Source organism: Apaloderma vittatum, unplaced genomic scaffold (genome assembly GCF_000703405.1).
Source record: "Apaloderma vittatum isolate BGI_N311 unplaced genomic scaffold, ASM70340v1 scaffold4092, whole genome shotgun sequence".
NCBI classification, from domain to species: domain Eukaryota; kingdom Metazoa; phylum Chordata; class Aves; order Trogoniformes; family Trogonidae; genus Apaloderma; species Apaloderma vittatum.
Genome location: NW_009701751.1, coordinates 163,144 through 179,116, shown reverse-complemented (window position 1 = coordinate 179,116; position 15,973 = coordinate 163,144). Strand labels below are relative to the sequence as shown.

Sequence of the window (15,973 nt, the reverse complement as noted above, 5' to 3'; positions counted from 1 at the left end):
CTTTCCCTAAATCCAGATGATCCAAATGTTTGTAGTCATTGGGAAAGGTAATGTAAAACATGCTTTTTTAAACTATTTCAAATTTTTACATTAAAAAAGCAAAATAATTTGCTGAGTATTACCCTCCCTCACAGAAGAACACGGATTTGCATGATGGAAATAGTGCTTCTGAGTGTGTTTGAGGGTTTGGATTGTCCCAAGGAATTGGTTCTAAAGCTAGAGCCGTAGATCACATGCCCCTCTGTTACCTGTGTGCTCAGCTGTGTTTTGGAAAGCTCCTCCATACTTTTGGCTAGAGGACCGCACAGACATATTTATCATGGAGAGGTCTAGAGAAATGGTGGCCTGTTCTCTCTTTCGTTGTGGTTGTTGTTAAGCAAGACTACTAAAGATTTTGGCTGAGTTTCAAGGCCTTCCTGCTGCAACACGCCAGCTTACTCTGCATGTCCTGAACTTTGTGGCTCTATCGGCCGAACTTGTGTCAGCATCAAAGAGTATCTGCATGAAAGGGCTCAGAATTAAAGGCCCTGGTAATTCTTGTTTTATCTATTGTTACAGTGCCCTCGTCCTAAAAGTGGATCTGTGCAGGACAGTTCTTACGAGTACTTAGAAACTCGCTGGCTTTGATAGGGTTCACATTCATGCAGGGTCTGTTTGCAGAGGCTAAAGTTCCTGTGCTCTTGAAAGTTTAACTTGCTAAATTTCCAGTTCTTTTCTGGGGTTTGGTTCCACACAAATATGAATTACTGTTCACTGAAGCAAAATAAACCCTTTAAGAAGAGCAAAAATGGAATCGTACTTTAATGGCGCTGTTTTAGTTCTAGAGGCCTTAATTTGAGAATTAACTGTTTGTAGGTAGTGCAAAGCAAAGATTATACAGGAATAGGATTTTGCAGTCTGTGTTGTGCATTGAAGTGCATTCAGAGCACAGGAATAAAATATTGATTTTGTCTGAAGAAAGTCAGCAACCTAGGGACCCAATCAAGGAGAAACAAAAATTAAATACCAAAATTGATTGGTTGTACTGACCGGGATGACTTTGTTACTTAGATGTTAATAAATCAAAGGGAAAAAGATTGTTAGAGCAATTGCTGGATAACAAACAGGATCGTAAAAAAATAATCAAGATTTGTGACTATTTCTGGTTTGCATTAATAATGTGCTTTTACATTTTGGTATTAGCAGAAGTAAAAATGTTATTGTCAAAGCCACCAAGCCATGATGGAGGGCGAAAGCAACATCTAGTAGCATCTTGCCTTGTCTAGAAGGGGCATGACAAGCCGGGCAGTGATAGTCTGGTCTTCGATTTTGAGCCAGTCAGACCCTCCAAGCAAATGTTTTGGTGTTACCTTATGGGTGCAATCTCACAGGGCTTAATCACATCAGCAGTGCCACTGATGAGAAGGAAATCACTCGAAGGATTAAGACAATCGATATAACGAATTACTTGGAGGGTCTAATTCCCGGGTCTTGACCCTGCCTAGAATGATTTCAGTATTGTTCTCCAAAGATATTGTTGGTCTGATAAAGCAGAGCTTGTTTGCAGATCAGAACCTCAGATTATTAAAACATGGCACTTTTTTTTTTTAAATTTGTGCTATCAAGTTAACCAAGTACCCTTTTTACCTTCTAACCTACCATGTATTTTAGTAACATTTATTTCCAGAAGGGAGTGCTTTGTTGCTCAGATTGAAATTGCTGTATTTCAGTTCTGGAGCCCAAGTTAGAAGCATTTCCAAATTTTTTTTTTTGGTTGAAGGAAGCCTTTTCCTGGTTTTTGATAATACCCAAAATGTCTAAGTTTATTGATTTAATTGTTTTTCATATTGGGGTTAGCGTATACAGGGAACTGAAGCTTTTCATGTTGCAACAGCGTTTCACTTTCTCTCTTTGTCTACTCCTAGCTATGCTGTGACAGTCCAGGAATCTTACGCTCATCCTTTTGATCAGATCTATTACACAAGATGTACTGACATACTGAACTGGTTCAAGTGCACTAGACATAGGTAAGAGCTAAGCCCCAGAAATTTTAGTTTTATTTTGCCTTTTTATCTCTTCACCTTTTATTTATCCAATTTTTCACATGAGTGTTTTCATATGAAAAGATGTATTTTAGTACAGTAGCCAGGATGTTTGACATTCTAGGGCACTGATTCAAGTAGAGAGATTTTTTCATGAAATTTGCATGAGATCAGTGCAACCTGCACCAAATCCATACTGAAAATCAGGTGAAGTGAGGATGGATCCGTTTCTAGCACTGAATGACAGCTGATACCCAACAGTTAATTTTTCCCATGCTGCAAGATACCATTGCTGTATTCATTCTGATTCCAAGTATAAAAGCGTGCTGATAAACACCCACTACTATTTGCAATCTTTCAAGGGAGTTTTAGCAAGCTGGTTGGTACCTTGACTTTCATGCAACCAGTAGCAAAGAGGTTGTTCAGCACTGTCCTGCTCTGATTGTAGGGGTTTACTTTGTAGCTTCTGGGTTGCAATGTACAGAACTGAACAGAGATTCTGAGCTTTCTGGACTATTGTGTAGATTGGAATGCAGTGGAGTAAATATGATCAATTTATCTAACATAAAAGACAATAGATTTTGTTCAGTTGACGTAATTTCAAATCAACTGAAGTGTTCGCTCTTAAATATTCTCTGCTAAATATTCATTTTCCAAAGTGGTATGATTCCTAGTGCTATGAGTAAGTCTAGAAAAGCTGCAGGATGCTTAACGCCTTTTAATCTCTGTGGACTATGTCTTGTGGTGGGGAAGACGTGCTTTAAATACTGAGCTGGGACTATAATGTCGTCTTGCCAGGCGTTAGTGTCTTGGAAGGGTTAGCAAGTAGGAAGAAGTCACTTGGGGTTAACTTCACATTTTGTGGTAGTTTCTCATGTAGCATGCTGAAACAGTGGTCTCCGTAGAAGATTCTTTTCATTCCACTGATGATATGTAGAAAGGAATCATTTATTCCTGTAGAAGCTCCTTGCACTTGCTTTAGGACTGGGGAAAAGTTTGAAGGCAGCAGTCCTAGGAAGGGCTACGGTGATTGACTGGCATGAGTACTGTGTTTATAATACAACTTGTATTTCAAGTTTCAAAACAAGAATTGATTTCTTTTTATTGTGGCTCTTAATATCAAAAGCTTTCATGAATTTAAAAATAATTATTGAATGCTATCCTTACTATAATTTAACACAAATATAATTCCAACAGTATGCATTGATTTTCAATATTGTCAAATGGCTTTCTGTCTTGCAATTTAGAATAAGTTATAAAACAGCATATCGAAGAGGACTGAGAACTATGTATCGGCGAAGATCTCAGTGCTGCCCTGGATATTACGAAAGTGGAGACTACTGCATACGTACGTAGAGAGCTTTGGTTCACATGTGGCAATTAAAAGTAATTTTTGGAGGCACCGTAGACAAATGAAAGATGTGTTGCAGCAGTAGTAGTAAGGGATGATTTTCAGAGCTGCTCAGGACCTTCAGGCCCTGCTGATTTCAGTCAGAATTGCAGATACAGAACATTTCAGGTAATTTCAGGTATATATGCATTTCAAGCGCCTAAGTAAAATTTTACTGAAATCACTGGGGAGGGAATTAATCAATTCCCCAAATGCTTTCTTGAATCAGACCTTACTGGAGGGAGTAGTTTATGCAGGTGTGCACAAAGCTAAAGAATTAGGGAAACGGAGAACACTCTTAGGAATAAACTATTACATAGCTTAAGAAGCAGCGTGAAGCTTCTGACTCTTAACTTTAAAAAGTTCTTATTTCAGGTGAGAACAGTTAAAACCTCATTGTGTTTCACATGGTTTCTGTCAATAATTTTGCTCTTTTTAAAGCTTTGCAAATGTCAGAATAACTTGGTCCTAATTGCACTGTGGAAGTAACTAAAAAGCTCTGGAGTGTGTTAGGTCAGTCGGAGGGAGACAAAAAGCAAAATGGATCTTTCAGCAACACCTAAGAGCTTTGCTAATTAAAAATGTCCAGTACATTAGTGTCACGGGTTTTCAGTATTGTTGTTTTAAGTATTCTGAGACAGAACACATTTGCTAGGCTTTGTTCAAAAGGCAAGTGGAGCTGGGGACCTCTTGTCTACATCTTGTTAGAATGGGATTATGACACAAGATAAACACAAAGGGGCTTTGATCAGCATCAGAATCCAAATTTTACTGCCAGCTTTAGAATGCCATAGAACAGTTTAAATGTGAAAATGATACAGTAATCCAGCTAACTGGATAGCTTGACACAAGCTATTTCTGTGTAGTTCTGTTGGTATCTTTATCTGAGTACATACATTGTAATTATGTTGTGATATAAGAACATCTCAAAAATATGAATGGACCCTAATCCCATTTTAAACAACCTTATGCCAAACAGTTACTTTAAAGAGGCTTTGGACTGTGAAAAATGACCAGCCGTTGGAGATAAGGCATCAGAATTAGCGTTATTTTACGGAGAGAGTAATAGTTTGCTCTTTTGAAGTGTGAAGTGCAGTTCCTCAAGTCCTGAAAAACATTTAATGTAACCTATTGTCTTTGCTAAAATCCTTTCTATGTTCCATATATACTTAACTTTAAATTTCTCAAGTGTCAATGTAATTTCGGCAGTTGTTCCACATACTTTTCTTACCAACTTGAATTCTGTGACTCAGAATCCCGGCTGGCACAGAACACATTTCTTTTCACTTTTCTCTCTGCAACCTATTGATTGTTTTATTTTTTAATTGCCGTACTGGTTGCAGCAACAGGAGATCTCTGCAGACTTTCTGATTCTTTGACAATATTAACATTTATTTTAAAGGGCTTTTTTGTTAGTATTAATGCTCAAGAGTTCTGCTGTTTTATCTTTATATTATGGAGAGAGAACATCATACACCATACACCAAAATTTTGCTAAGGCAGAACAGACAGCAAGCATCTGGTCAGACCAGGGCTTTCATGCTCGACCCCGGTGAAGATCATACTTCCATTCTGTTTATTGTTCATGTGTGCAAGAGACAAGTTCTTAGATTTCATTATCCGCGTGGTCGTAAATGCAAAGTTCATGCCTCAGGGATGTTCTCTGTCTGTCCTCTTTCCTGGGAGATCTGAGCAGCAAGTGCAGCTGAGGGAGAAGTGACATAAAGGAATAAGCTCCCCATTAGAATTGATTCTAAATACTTGGTCTGTTGTTTTGATACCACAAGTAGCCACATGGCAAAAAATTCCCAGCCAACTAAAATCCAACAAAGCAAACAAAAAACCTTGTCAGAATTCTCTGACCCTGCAACCGACAGTTTGAAGGCACGACACTATTTAGCTGGCGTGATCCTTTTCATGTCATCCCTTTTGTTTCTAACACATCAAGGCCTGGCCCCATTAGTTTTGGATAGTTTTGCTTTTCTACTGTATGTTCCTGTGCCAACAAGCAAATTCTCCCATTCATTGTTCTTTTGCCATCAGCAGTCAATTTGACTTCATTCCTGTCGGCACCTCTCTGCATTTGCCTCTTTCCTTACCTTCCCGTTTACATTTCTTTGTTTTCTTTAAGCTGCTATTTTCCACTGTTTCCTAACAAGGCAGCATGTCCCACGTTCCTCCTGATCCTTTAATGGCAGCTGCTACAAGAGAGAGGTCAGGAGGCACCATCAAAAATCATTTCCCTGGCTGGTGCTGTCATAGGGCGGCGTGGTTCGGGGCTGAGTGTGCTTCTGCTCAGCCCCTCTGACATGAAGCTCCAGCCCTGCAGAGAAGGTTCTCCCTACTCAGCCTGCCCTTTAAAATCTATTCCATTAGCGATCGTGGAAGCCACTACAACGCGGGGAGGAGAGAATACATCCCGCAGTGAGCCTGATGATCAAAAGAAAGTTTGATTAAAAAACAGTGTGTGGATTAAAGGCTAATTGGTTCTTCTTTCATTAATAGCAGTCTTTATTTCTTGCAAAAGTTAAATAGCTTTGTAATTAACAGTGACAAGTTTAGACTAGAGAAGGCTGAGTTTAAATCTCTGTTAATGACTGTTTCTTGGCTTTTAAAGCAGGAGTGAAGGCTTTCAGCTACTGTTTTGATCTTTTCCCTTTGCATTTACTATTTTTTAAAGGAACGTCAGATATGTTTTTATCTTTGTCCTCCTGTTGGGACTTACTAAATAAATTAGGTCTAACAAAATATACCCTCAGTTCTAACTAATCAGATTGACCCAGAGCTTCTTGCTCTGACACTCTTCCTCTGGTGTCTTCTTCACCTTTTTGAGATCTATATATGCTGCTGCCCCATAAAATGTTGAATTCAGGCGCAAGGTCAAAGAATTTTGGCCAAGCTATTGGAATATTTTTGATTGTAACAATACTCAAAAAATACCACCTGAAACATGCTGCAAATGCACATCTGCATTTTTTTTTCCACTGATGTCTCAGAAATGGTTGCTACAGTTCTGCTAGTTTTACAAAGTGATTCCCCCTCTCTTTACACATGGCATAGCTTTTCACTGAGCTGTCCCTGAAAACAAACAGTGTAGTCTGGGTAGTAAATCAGAGCAGCTATGATTTACTGTACTATGTATGCTAAGGTAAGCTTTTGGCAAAACAAATGCATAAACTGTAGAAAATCAGTTTTTAAACAAGCTCGGACTTCAAATGTTCTTCAAGGTTTTCATAAGGATGTTTTAAAATTATATTGCCTAGATTGGTATCTGTGGTAGATAAGGCATCTCTGAATACTTTGCTTAAAAAAAAAAAAAAGAAACTGAATATTACATGGCTTATTAGTGATTTTTACCCTTTGAGTAGATGGTAATTGAATGCTTCCCTTTAAGAATATGTCAGGTGGAAAGATCCCCTCTGCACTAAATGGATACATTTTTGTCTGAGAACCCAATGCCTCACTCAGTCTGTCCATTTTAATCTTATTCTTGCACAACAGATTTATATAAAAGAGACTTTTCCTCTAGGTAACAAAGGGTCAGAGACCCAAGCATCAGACAAAAAGAAGACGGGACTGCAAGCAGCATCTACTTATATCTGACTTCTTGGCAGAAAAAAACAACCATGAAACTCCAAGTTGGGAATTCACCTTTTCTTCATAGATTGAGATATTTTAGCGTTTAACAGTTTTATTTTTCAGTCTCATGCTTACACTCTTTTTCTAATGTATAAATCTATGCAATGTGACAGGAGGTAATAATGAGAGAATTAGTGATTTAACAATCTTATTTGCTGCCATTCATGTGTCATTCAAACCTGCCAAAATTCAGTAGAGTTACAAATTGACCATTCCATGGTTCCTTCTTTTCTTGACCAAGATATTATTGATCTCAGACTATTTCTCAGCGTCCGCCTTTCCACATCACTACTATGACAGCTGTCATCAGGGCTCCTTGACTTTGGCAAATATATAGAGAAATTCTTGGTCTCAGTGATTGAATCTCATTTTGTCACCTAGAGTGGTAGCTCTCTCAGACCAGAGGTTAAGCACCTTGTTATGTTCACACGTAGTTACTTTCCCATCTTTGCAGCTAGCCTGTGTCTGAGACCTTTGATGAATTTTAAAAACAAGTGAGGAATATTCTTTTACTAGCTGAGCTGATGAAATTATGCAAATTTGGGACCTGTTTTTAAATAATACTTCATAAATTCCGTAATTCCTATAGACATGCCAACTTCATAGTATGATATATGCTTTTATTTCATAGCAGCATGAACATTCATACCTCAGAATTGCACTCAGATTTACAAGGCTGCATGTCTAGAGCAGGTTTTGTAATCTTTGAAAAGGCTGCCTCATTGGAGCCATATGGCTAAATTGTTAAACATCTGTACCATAGGAGTAACAATTCCAAAGCTTCCTGCCATCTGGATGAATTACAATACTTGCAATTCAATGCATATGTTACAACAACACACCGACACCGCCGTGGAGTGTACTTATGATGAAAAGAAAAATAATAGCTTATGTGATCGGTGCGAAAGTTCTGCACTCTTAGAAAACGTTGAATCAGCAGCTTAAACTTCCTGAATATTCATAGTGTTTGTTCATATGTCAGACTTGTTGATTATTTTCACTCTACAAGGCAGTAGCTCATTAACATTTTAGAAGAAATGTTGTCCCCCCGCTTCTCACCTCAATTTTAAATTCCTCGTGGTGAGTGCTCCTGTAACTTGAAAATATATTGTTTGAAAACTGCTGGACTTAGGAAATACATTTTTCTTATCTTTATAGACACACATTAAAGCTGGTGCAAGTGATTTCTGTAAGAGCCTTACTCTTACATTATTCAAGTACAGCATTCTGTACATCAATAATGCAAGATAAATTAAGCAAAATGATGTAACAGTACATAGATACTTTGTATCAGGGGATGTTCTTTTTCTCTGTCTGATTTGGGATGTATGAGTGTGAGAAAATGGTATGGAAGGCCATTCTGCAAATAGTGTTATTAATTATAGAGTTGAAATGACAGTAGGGGACACTTTGAAGTTTCTCCTTTTATATGCATTTGAGATGACTCCACATATATCTTTTTCACTGAAGAATATGGGGAAAATAATTTGAATCCTGCGTTCCCATCTGAGGGGAAACTTGTATAGGAATTAAGAAACTGCTCCTGACAGCAGTGGTTGGAGTCATAGCAGACCAGCAGCGATATTCTTTCCACTGTGTGGTGCCTGGGAGGAATCCCTGTTGTCTGTTAAAGGAGCCCGTGGTGCGGTAGGAAAACGCAGAGGGAGCACGCAACAGAACTGGTTATCAGGATCCGACTTCTGCTGCCGTACCGCCGAGTGTAGCCACGGAGCCACACACCAGTGCCTGGTACACCATTGCGCAGGACACAGCCCTGCCAACAGCAGAGGCCTTTGCTTGTTCATTCTGAGCACCCTGGGAGGCAGGTGTGTGCGGGCAAGGAGAGGGAGACCAGCCTTATAAGTAGGTCAGTTCATTTTGTGGCGTAGATGAAGACACTGGGTGACTGTTTAGCCTAAAGATAATGGAGAGACCTTTTTGATGGGAAGGTGAAAAAATCGATTCTCATCTCCCATCCATCATTTTATATTTGCAGTCAGCTTCTGGATGCTGATGGGTTTGCAAAGATGCTGGTGGGGAGTAGTAATGAAATAAGGGAAGGACTTCTGGAAGAAATGCAGTAGAAGGAGGAGAAACAAAATGTTCATGCAGAGGAATGAGAATAGTGTGAAGTCAGAAAGGAGGGTATGCTGGGGCTATATAATGCCTCAAGGGGCTTAATAAATATCAGAGGAAAAATTATGCAGGCATTATACCTAGAAAAAGATTTAGACTGTTGCTAGTGTAGGAGTAAAAAAGCTTTTCTGGCTGCTTTAGGCATCAGTATAAAGAATACTGGGAATATACATACAGAAGGAGGCACTGGATCCAGAGCTACTCAGCTACTCATAGTAGCTAAGAATGCTAATGGCCTGGATGCCTGGAAGCTTCAGCAGGTTCAGAAAAAAAGCACAAAAATCATAGATTCAAACTCACTGTTGAATTCAAAGAAAGAGTCGTGCAAAGTTTAGTCCATTAGTTTGCCCACTTTTAAGCAAAACCAGGTTGATCCCCAGCTGCTGTAAATCAGCGCAGATCCACCATGTTTGAATGGACATCTTTGGTTGCTTCATCCCCACTTCCACATCTTCTTTAATACCCCAGTTCCCTTTCCAAGTCCCCTTCAGGGTTATTAATGCTGGTTTGCACTGATCTGGAGTGGCGGGGAGGGCACTGGCACTGACCCATGACAGCGCTATGGCTCAATCCTTCGTTGCTGGTATCCATTCATTTGCATGGACCTATAAAAACAAGATCGTCTCCATCCCATGTGTAAGTGAACTGCTTTTGAGGATATGTACCTACAGGACCTTTGTCATTTATCAAATTCCGAAGGCACAGAACTCCAGAAGATACTTCCCCCCACAAGAGTTTGAAGTTCCTTAGTAGTCCAGATGTGTGGTGAGTTGGGTTAACTTAGTGAAATCAATAGGGTCACAAAGAAGACAGATGTGTGAAATGAAACACGTGTTTAATATTGTTCTCTTGACCACTTCTTTAGATTTAGAAATAGATTTAGTTTTAGAAATAGATTTATTTCCCTTGTGCTCTGAAGTTTTAAAGCCTAGTAGAAAAGAGGAGAGAGGAAAATAAGTCACCTGAATCCTTTAAAAAGAACATCTGATGTACGTAAAAAATCCAAGATAGTGTCTTTTTTCACTTCTATTATGGTTTCCTCTGGCTGTGACCTTCCCCTGACTAGTTCCAGAGTCTTTGTCACACGTTAACTCTAAGCCATCAGTCGGATGTGGGTGACTGTTCTCAGGCAGATTCCTTGTTGACTGAAGAAAAGAGCCACTTCAACCTGTGCCCAGTGCAAGCGCCAGCTGCCCCTCTTCCTCATTTCTAGGCATAAGATCGAAACTGTAAATAAAAATGAATCGATATCACTACAGGAATGTCTGAAGTGCACATGACGGAATCATAGTGTCGTGCTGAGTTGTGGGTTAACCCAGTGCCTGCTCGCTCGCTGGCTCACGAGACCGCTCTTGCTTCCCCTTCCTGCTGGAACAGGGAAAGAAAGAAGGAAGAGTAAAAGAAAGAAAAGTTGTGAACTGAGATAAAAATAATATTTAATTAGCAAAAGAGAAATGGAAGAAGAGAGAAACAAAACAAGTGATGCAAAGCCAATCACTCACCACCTCGCATGGGTCGACTGGTATCAGCCAGTTACTGAGCAAAAGAGGGGTAACCTCCGAAAACCTTTCCTCCTCTTTTTCTTATTGCTGAGCATGACGATATAACATATGGAATGAGACCCGCTGGAAGAACTGAATGGACTGAATTTGGCCCAAAAGCTGCACGTTAGGCTTAAGTACACTGCTTTTGTCATCTTCCTGTGCATACTGTACAGTTCTTGGCTGTGAACCTTTGGAATGTGTGTCTGTGTCGCATCGGTTTACCAGTCTCTCTTAAAAACACCGATGGTGTTCACACTAGGAATACCAGGGAGCTTGCCATCGGAAATACCGTTCCAGACTAGCTGTGTTTGTTGGTGTTGGTTTGTCAGATACCTGGGAGTGGGTTTGCTGGGTGGGAATTCAAAGAAGTTGTAGTTACCTTTCTTCCCAGTTAGCTTTGTCTCACATGGCACGTATTTCATGTCTCACAGTAGGATAAAGTTGTACTATTCTGTGGATTTCCAATTGCTTTTGCAACTGCATCACTTCTGACGAATATGTGATAGCCGATAAAAATAGGGCAGCTACTCTGTGGCTTAATGCAAACAGACAGTACTCTGTTATGAAACAAGTCTTCAAAATTTGTAGGAAGAAACCACATATATTAAAATAAAAAAGTACTTGCAACTCTGAAGTGTAAATCATTTAGACCAAAGTGTAAAAATATTGCACTGCCAAATTGCGCAGGAGATCACTGTGGGACGTTAGAAAAGAAGTAACTCCTTCCTACTGAAACCATACTTTTGCATCAGGAGCCTGGCTCTCAAAGGTGTTGAATGCTGCAGTTTCCATCAGCTGTAGATATACACCATTTTTAAATACTGTTAACACCTCCACAATAGTAAATGTCGGCTGTTGCTGTTGAAAAAGCAATTCATCTGCAGGTTTCTTATTTATGTACTAATTCTTTCTGTAGCGTCGTATAGCAAAGCACCTTTCTAAGACATTTACATGAGTTCCCTCAGTGGGGTAGATGATAGTGAAGCAAAACTGCATGAATTCTTCATGGGGAATTACAGAAAAAAAAGCAAGAGTGCGATGGGCAAAATGGATAGTAGGAGTAAACTAAAGGTGTCCAAAGTGCATGTAGGTGGCAGTTCTAGGTTTGCAGTAGTCAGTCAGTAAAGCCCTAATTGTTCTCAGTAAAAGAAGAAGATGACGTCAGCTGATCGCTTGAGAAGCATCTGTTAACACTTCATACTCTAGTACAGCCTGAGAGTATTAATCAGATATCAAAAAGGGTAATCAGAGACAGAGCTCTTCTAACCAGCCAGGGATACTTCCTCTAGAAACAGTTATTGACTGTTTATAGTATTCCACTTCAGATTTGTGTATTTTTTGCACATGCTTTTCGCTTTCCTAAAGGTGTTTTAAGGCTCCCCCGAGAAATTTTTCATGAAATGTCAGTTTTGATCACAAAACATTTTAGAATAATTTATCTTAAGCTCAGTATTTCTGACATGGGTGTGCACTTTTGCAAACCTCACTTTCTCTGATGCAGTAAGTCAAGACATATTTTCAATCTATTTAATCTCAAAGCTTTTATTTCTTTTGTCAAGGTTTTTCCTTTCTAAATACTATGCTTTACTTCTATTCCTGTAATGCCCAGAAATCTAAATGCAAAACCACGTGAGAAAGCTTACAACTTCAGTATGTAAACTGAGTCAAATGAAGAGATTTTTTTTCTGATTAAAATGAGAAACTGTGTATGAAACGTGTTGCAAGCATACTTATAAAAAAGTAAACCTGTTAGCAAGCAACAAAAGGACGCTTTCAGTTACAGCTCTGCAAGTCACTGGTACATGTCTTAGCATCTGATATTACTACATCTTCATTCACAGGTGTCACGTTTTAGGAAAATGTACAGTTTAAATAGAATTCCTTCTAAGAATATTAAAGGCATCCAGTGATTTTTTTTCACCAAACACTGTGTAATAGTTTTGTTTAGGCAAATGCTGTGTAACATTTACCTTAGAGTAGAGGGTAGGCATCTCCAAGTAGCTTCTGATAATGTAGGTAAAAGTTCTTATTTCCAGCTCCCATGTTCTATTTTCAGGCCCCAGTGTGAATCACTGGAATTGGAAAGTACATTTTAGCATGTCTCATTAGTAGAAAGTTTCTCTAGACGGTTAGATGTTACTGAGAAATTGGACTTGTCGAAATCGGCTGACCTCCTGCAATCTAGAGTTGATTACAGAAAGTTTAAACCACTGTCTTGAGATGAGAATCAGCCACCACAATTATAGAACAATTTGTTTCCTGGGGTCTTTTCTGCAGTTCTTTTCGGTAAGTTGGACTGAAACACATTGCTGTGGTTCCTTTTGAAATGTGAGAAAAGTGAAAACTCTCTGCATTTAAATATTCCATCCCTAGTCATGTTAGTGGAGCTTGTACATTAACATGATCTTCAAACAGACTGTATTTCTGTCCTTGATTTCATCAGGGTGACCTTCCTTTGCAATGTGTGGCTTGATCTTAAATGAAATCTGAAATGGGTTGGCCCTCTAGGGCCATGGCATCTAATAGCCTGGCCTCAGTGACAAGTTTGCCTTCAGAAATTTGTCCATATTTATCCTATTTTGGTGAGAAACAAAGAAAATATTTTTTTTTTGTTAGATTGGCTTGATGAAATTTGGAATAAGAATGGAGAAAGGTTTTGTCTGAAAAATCAATAGTTTATTCGGTGTGCTAGCAGACTAAAATTTATCTAGGAGAATCGGTGTGATAGTTTCATGAGGTGTTGCATTGCTCAGCAAGGATAGCCAGAAGTCTCCTGCCATCCAGGTGTCTTCATCTGTCTACTTTTGGTCTTTTAGCAACAACATTTTTGATGCACCCATCCTCACTCATACACACAGCACATACTCTCTCCCTGCAAAAATCAATCAGCAGTGGAGCTGTGTCAGAAAATAGAATATAGAATTTGCTTGGCATGAGACCCACATTCAGGGTAAGTCAGTAATCAGAGAACTGCGGACGTGTAGCAATGCTACCAGATCCAAAAATAAATACTTCACAGGAGCAGTAATATGATGGAATTTGTACAGAAAGAAATTCACTTAATGACCGGAGTGGGTAACCTGCAGCAAAATACACAAGTACTGTCATTTTGGGGTGATTTCCAGAAACCAAGACAGTATGGTTTGGTTATTTTACTAGACTGCTTAGGCCAGAGTCCTGCTCATGTCTCTCTCTCAGTGTGCTGTAGCACCTCTGACAATCTGTCCTTGTTATAAATGTGGGATTTTTTTATAACAGCTCATTTTCTTTGACATTATCCTCTATGCTTCCTCCATCACTGCTTAATTCAAGCAGCTACTCAGCCAGTGTTGGAACCTGTAAGTTCTTGGTCTATTTGAGTGATACAGTTGTAGTAAGAAAGCAGAGGTAGCTGTGATGCAAAGCAGGGCAGTAGTAATACACTAGAGAAATTTCTGTAGTGAGCTCACTGGGCTAGAAATGCCATCTCGCAACCGCTACGCTTCATACAGCCCTGCTGCGTGTGATACAGGCACTCACCTGCTCATCTGCAGTTTAGCTGTCGCGTTCCTCAGCTGCGGGGCACTGTGTGTTCTTCCAGTCTTTTAGGGAAGGAAATGTTTGTTTACCTCTGATGTACCATGTTTAGCCGAGTTCTGATTTTGTACTTTGCAACTGGCAGCTCACTTTGCATTCCAGCACAACTGCTAGGAGAGGCCAGAGTGCAGCTGAGATACTCCTACCTGTGTGTGGAAAACAGTCATTCCTTCCGCTGTCTCCTGAGTGTAGGTTGATACTGCCTGCCGTCACCGGTGGTTTGGTAAATCGGATTATACTTGCTGGTAGGTTTGACTGCTTCTCCATGTGTTGGCAGGAAAGCTGAAAGGATGAGGAATCTTAGGTAGGTATGAGCTGCTCCTCTATTCCCCAACCTGTCACGAATTTTTTTCCCTCAGGCAACAAAAAGAAAATTCCCTAAGGTTGAGAACAGAATGATCAGGGAATACTTCCATTGGTTTTGGCACAGGGGAATTGCTTCTTCCCTCTTCTTTCCTCAAAAGCCATGGAGTCTCCTGCTGCCAAATACTATTTGACTACTTTTAGCTGGTAGATCATATACAGAGAGAATGAATGACAGTGCATAAGGGTAGATGTTAATATTTTTACATTACTTTAGAAAAAGATAGTAACACTCCTTCTAAAGGTGCAATCCAAAGCACAATTTGCAGACAAATTGTCATTAAGTTTGCTGGTTGGATGAATCAAGATCCAGTAGAAAATTAACTAGTGAAAATGTATTTTCTACAAATTGCTGAAAGAGTTGGTCAATTTACCAAAATGGAAGGAGTAGACAGAGGGCACAGGAGGGGAAAAGCTTTCCTGGGTCATAGATTCTGCTCTGCTGATTCAGGATCTCTCTTAACCTCATTAACAGTTTGAACTAGTGATAATGATTGTTTTGAACCCCGCAGTGAGGCAATGGGAAATCGTTTACCAGAAAAAGTTAAATGCTGAAATTATCCCACAGAATAATATTGTATTAGAACATTGATCAGCAGAATTGATCTCAGCATAAATCTTGCCTCTCAACATGGTGGAATGCAATGATTATTTCTAGTTGAAGCGATGGCAGAAAATGCATAAAATCAGTTGCAGGTCTTAAACGATCAAAAATTACCAATATTTAGCTGATCTGCAGAGAGTTCTTTAGGGCCTCAGATTCATTTCTGTGATGGCAGTGAGAAAGAGTGAGCCTTAGAAATGGTAAGTGATTTGAGAGTGGGACTTACCTTAGAGGGGTCAGGATTCTTCCTGATGGTGGAATTTCTCTCTTCACCCCACAGGGCAAGCCCAGATGCTTGTGTCTCATGATCCCTGTGGAGCACTGGGAGTGAGCAAGAGACATTGCTGTGTGGATTGTCATCTCTGGCCTTGGTCCGAGATCTTCCGTTCACGTGTGACGTTAGGCGTGAATCTGTTGAAATCAGGCATTAGACAGATGCTTTATCTTCATTGAAGAATTCGACTGGTTCTTCAAACTTAACTCCCTCATGCCTTTGCACACCTTCCTCTTGCCAGAGCTTGGTTGCAACTTTATCTACAGACTAACCCATGGGTGTTGCTTTTACCCAGCCTCGTTACCTGCCTTCCTTGCAGGGCAGATGCAGTTTGGTGCTCAGAGCCCTGCAGTGCCCTCCCACCATCTCCTTTTTGTGCTTTGAAGTACTGCAGAGCTCTTGTGTTACTCACACAGCTGTAGATAG

At 39.7% G+C, this 15,973-nt stretch overlaps 1 protein-coding gene across 1 annotated transcript in view; it reads left to right on the top strand.

Moving 5' to 3' along the window:
• Positions 1-6: 6 nt before the first annotated feature.
• MEGF11 (multiple EGF-like-domains 11) overlaps positions 7-15,973 on the top strand; it is a gene marked incomplete at both ends in the record, with an annotated part of 178,334 nt that continues 162,367 nt past the window's right edge. The window contains 3 exons of the mRNA XM_009879255.1: positions 7-47; positions 1,905-2,006; positions 3,269-3,369. Coding sequence (XP_009877557.1) covers positions 7-47; positions 1,905-2,006; positions 3,269-3,369 — 244 coding nt within the window. The remainder of the gene's footprint in view (positions 48-1,904; positions 2,007-3,268; positions 3,370-15,973) is intronic.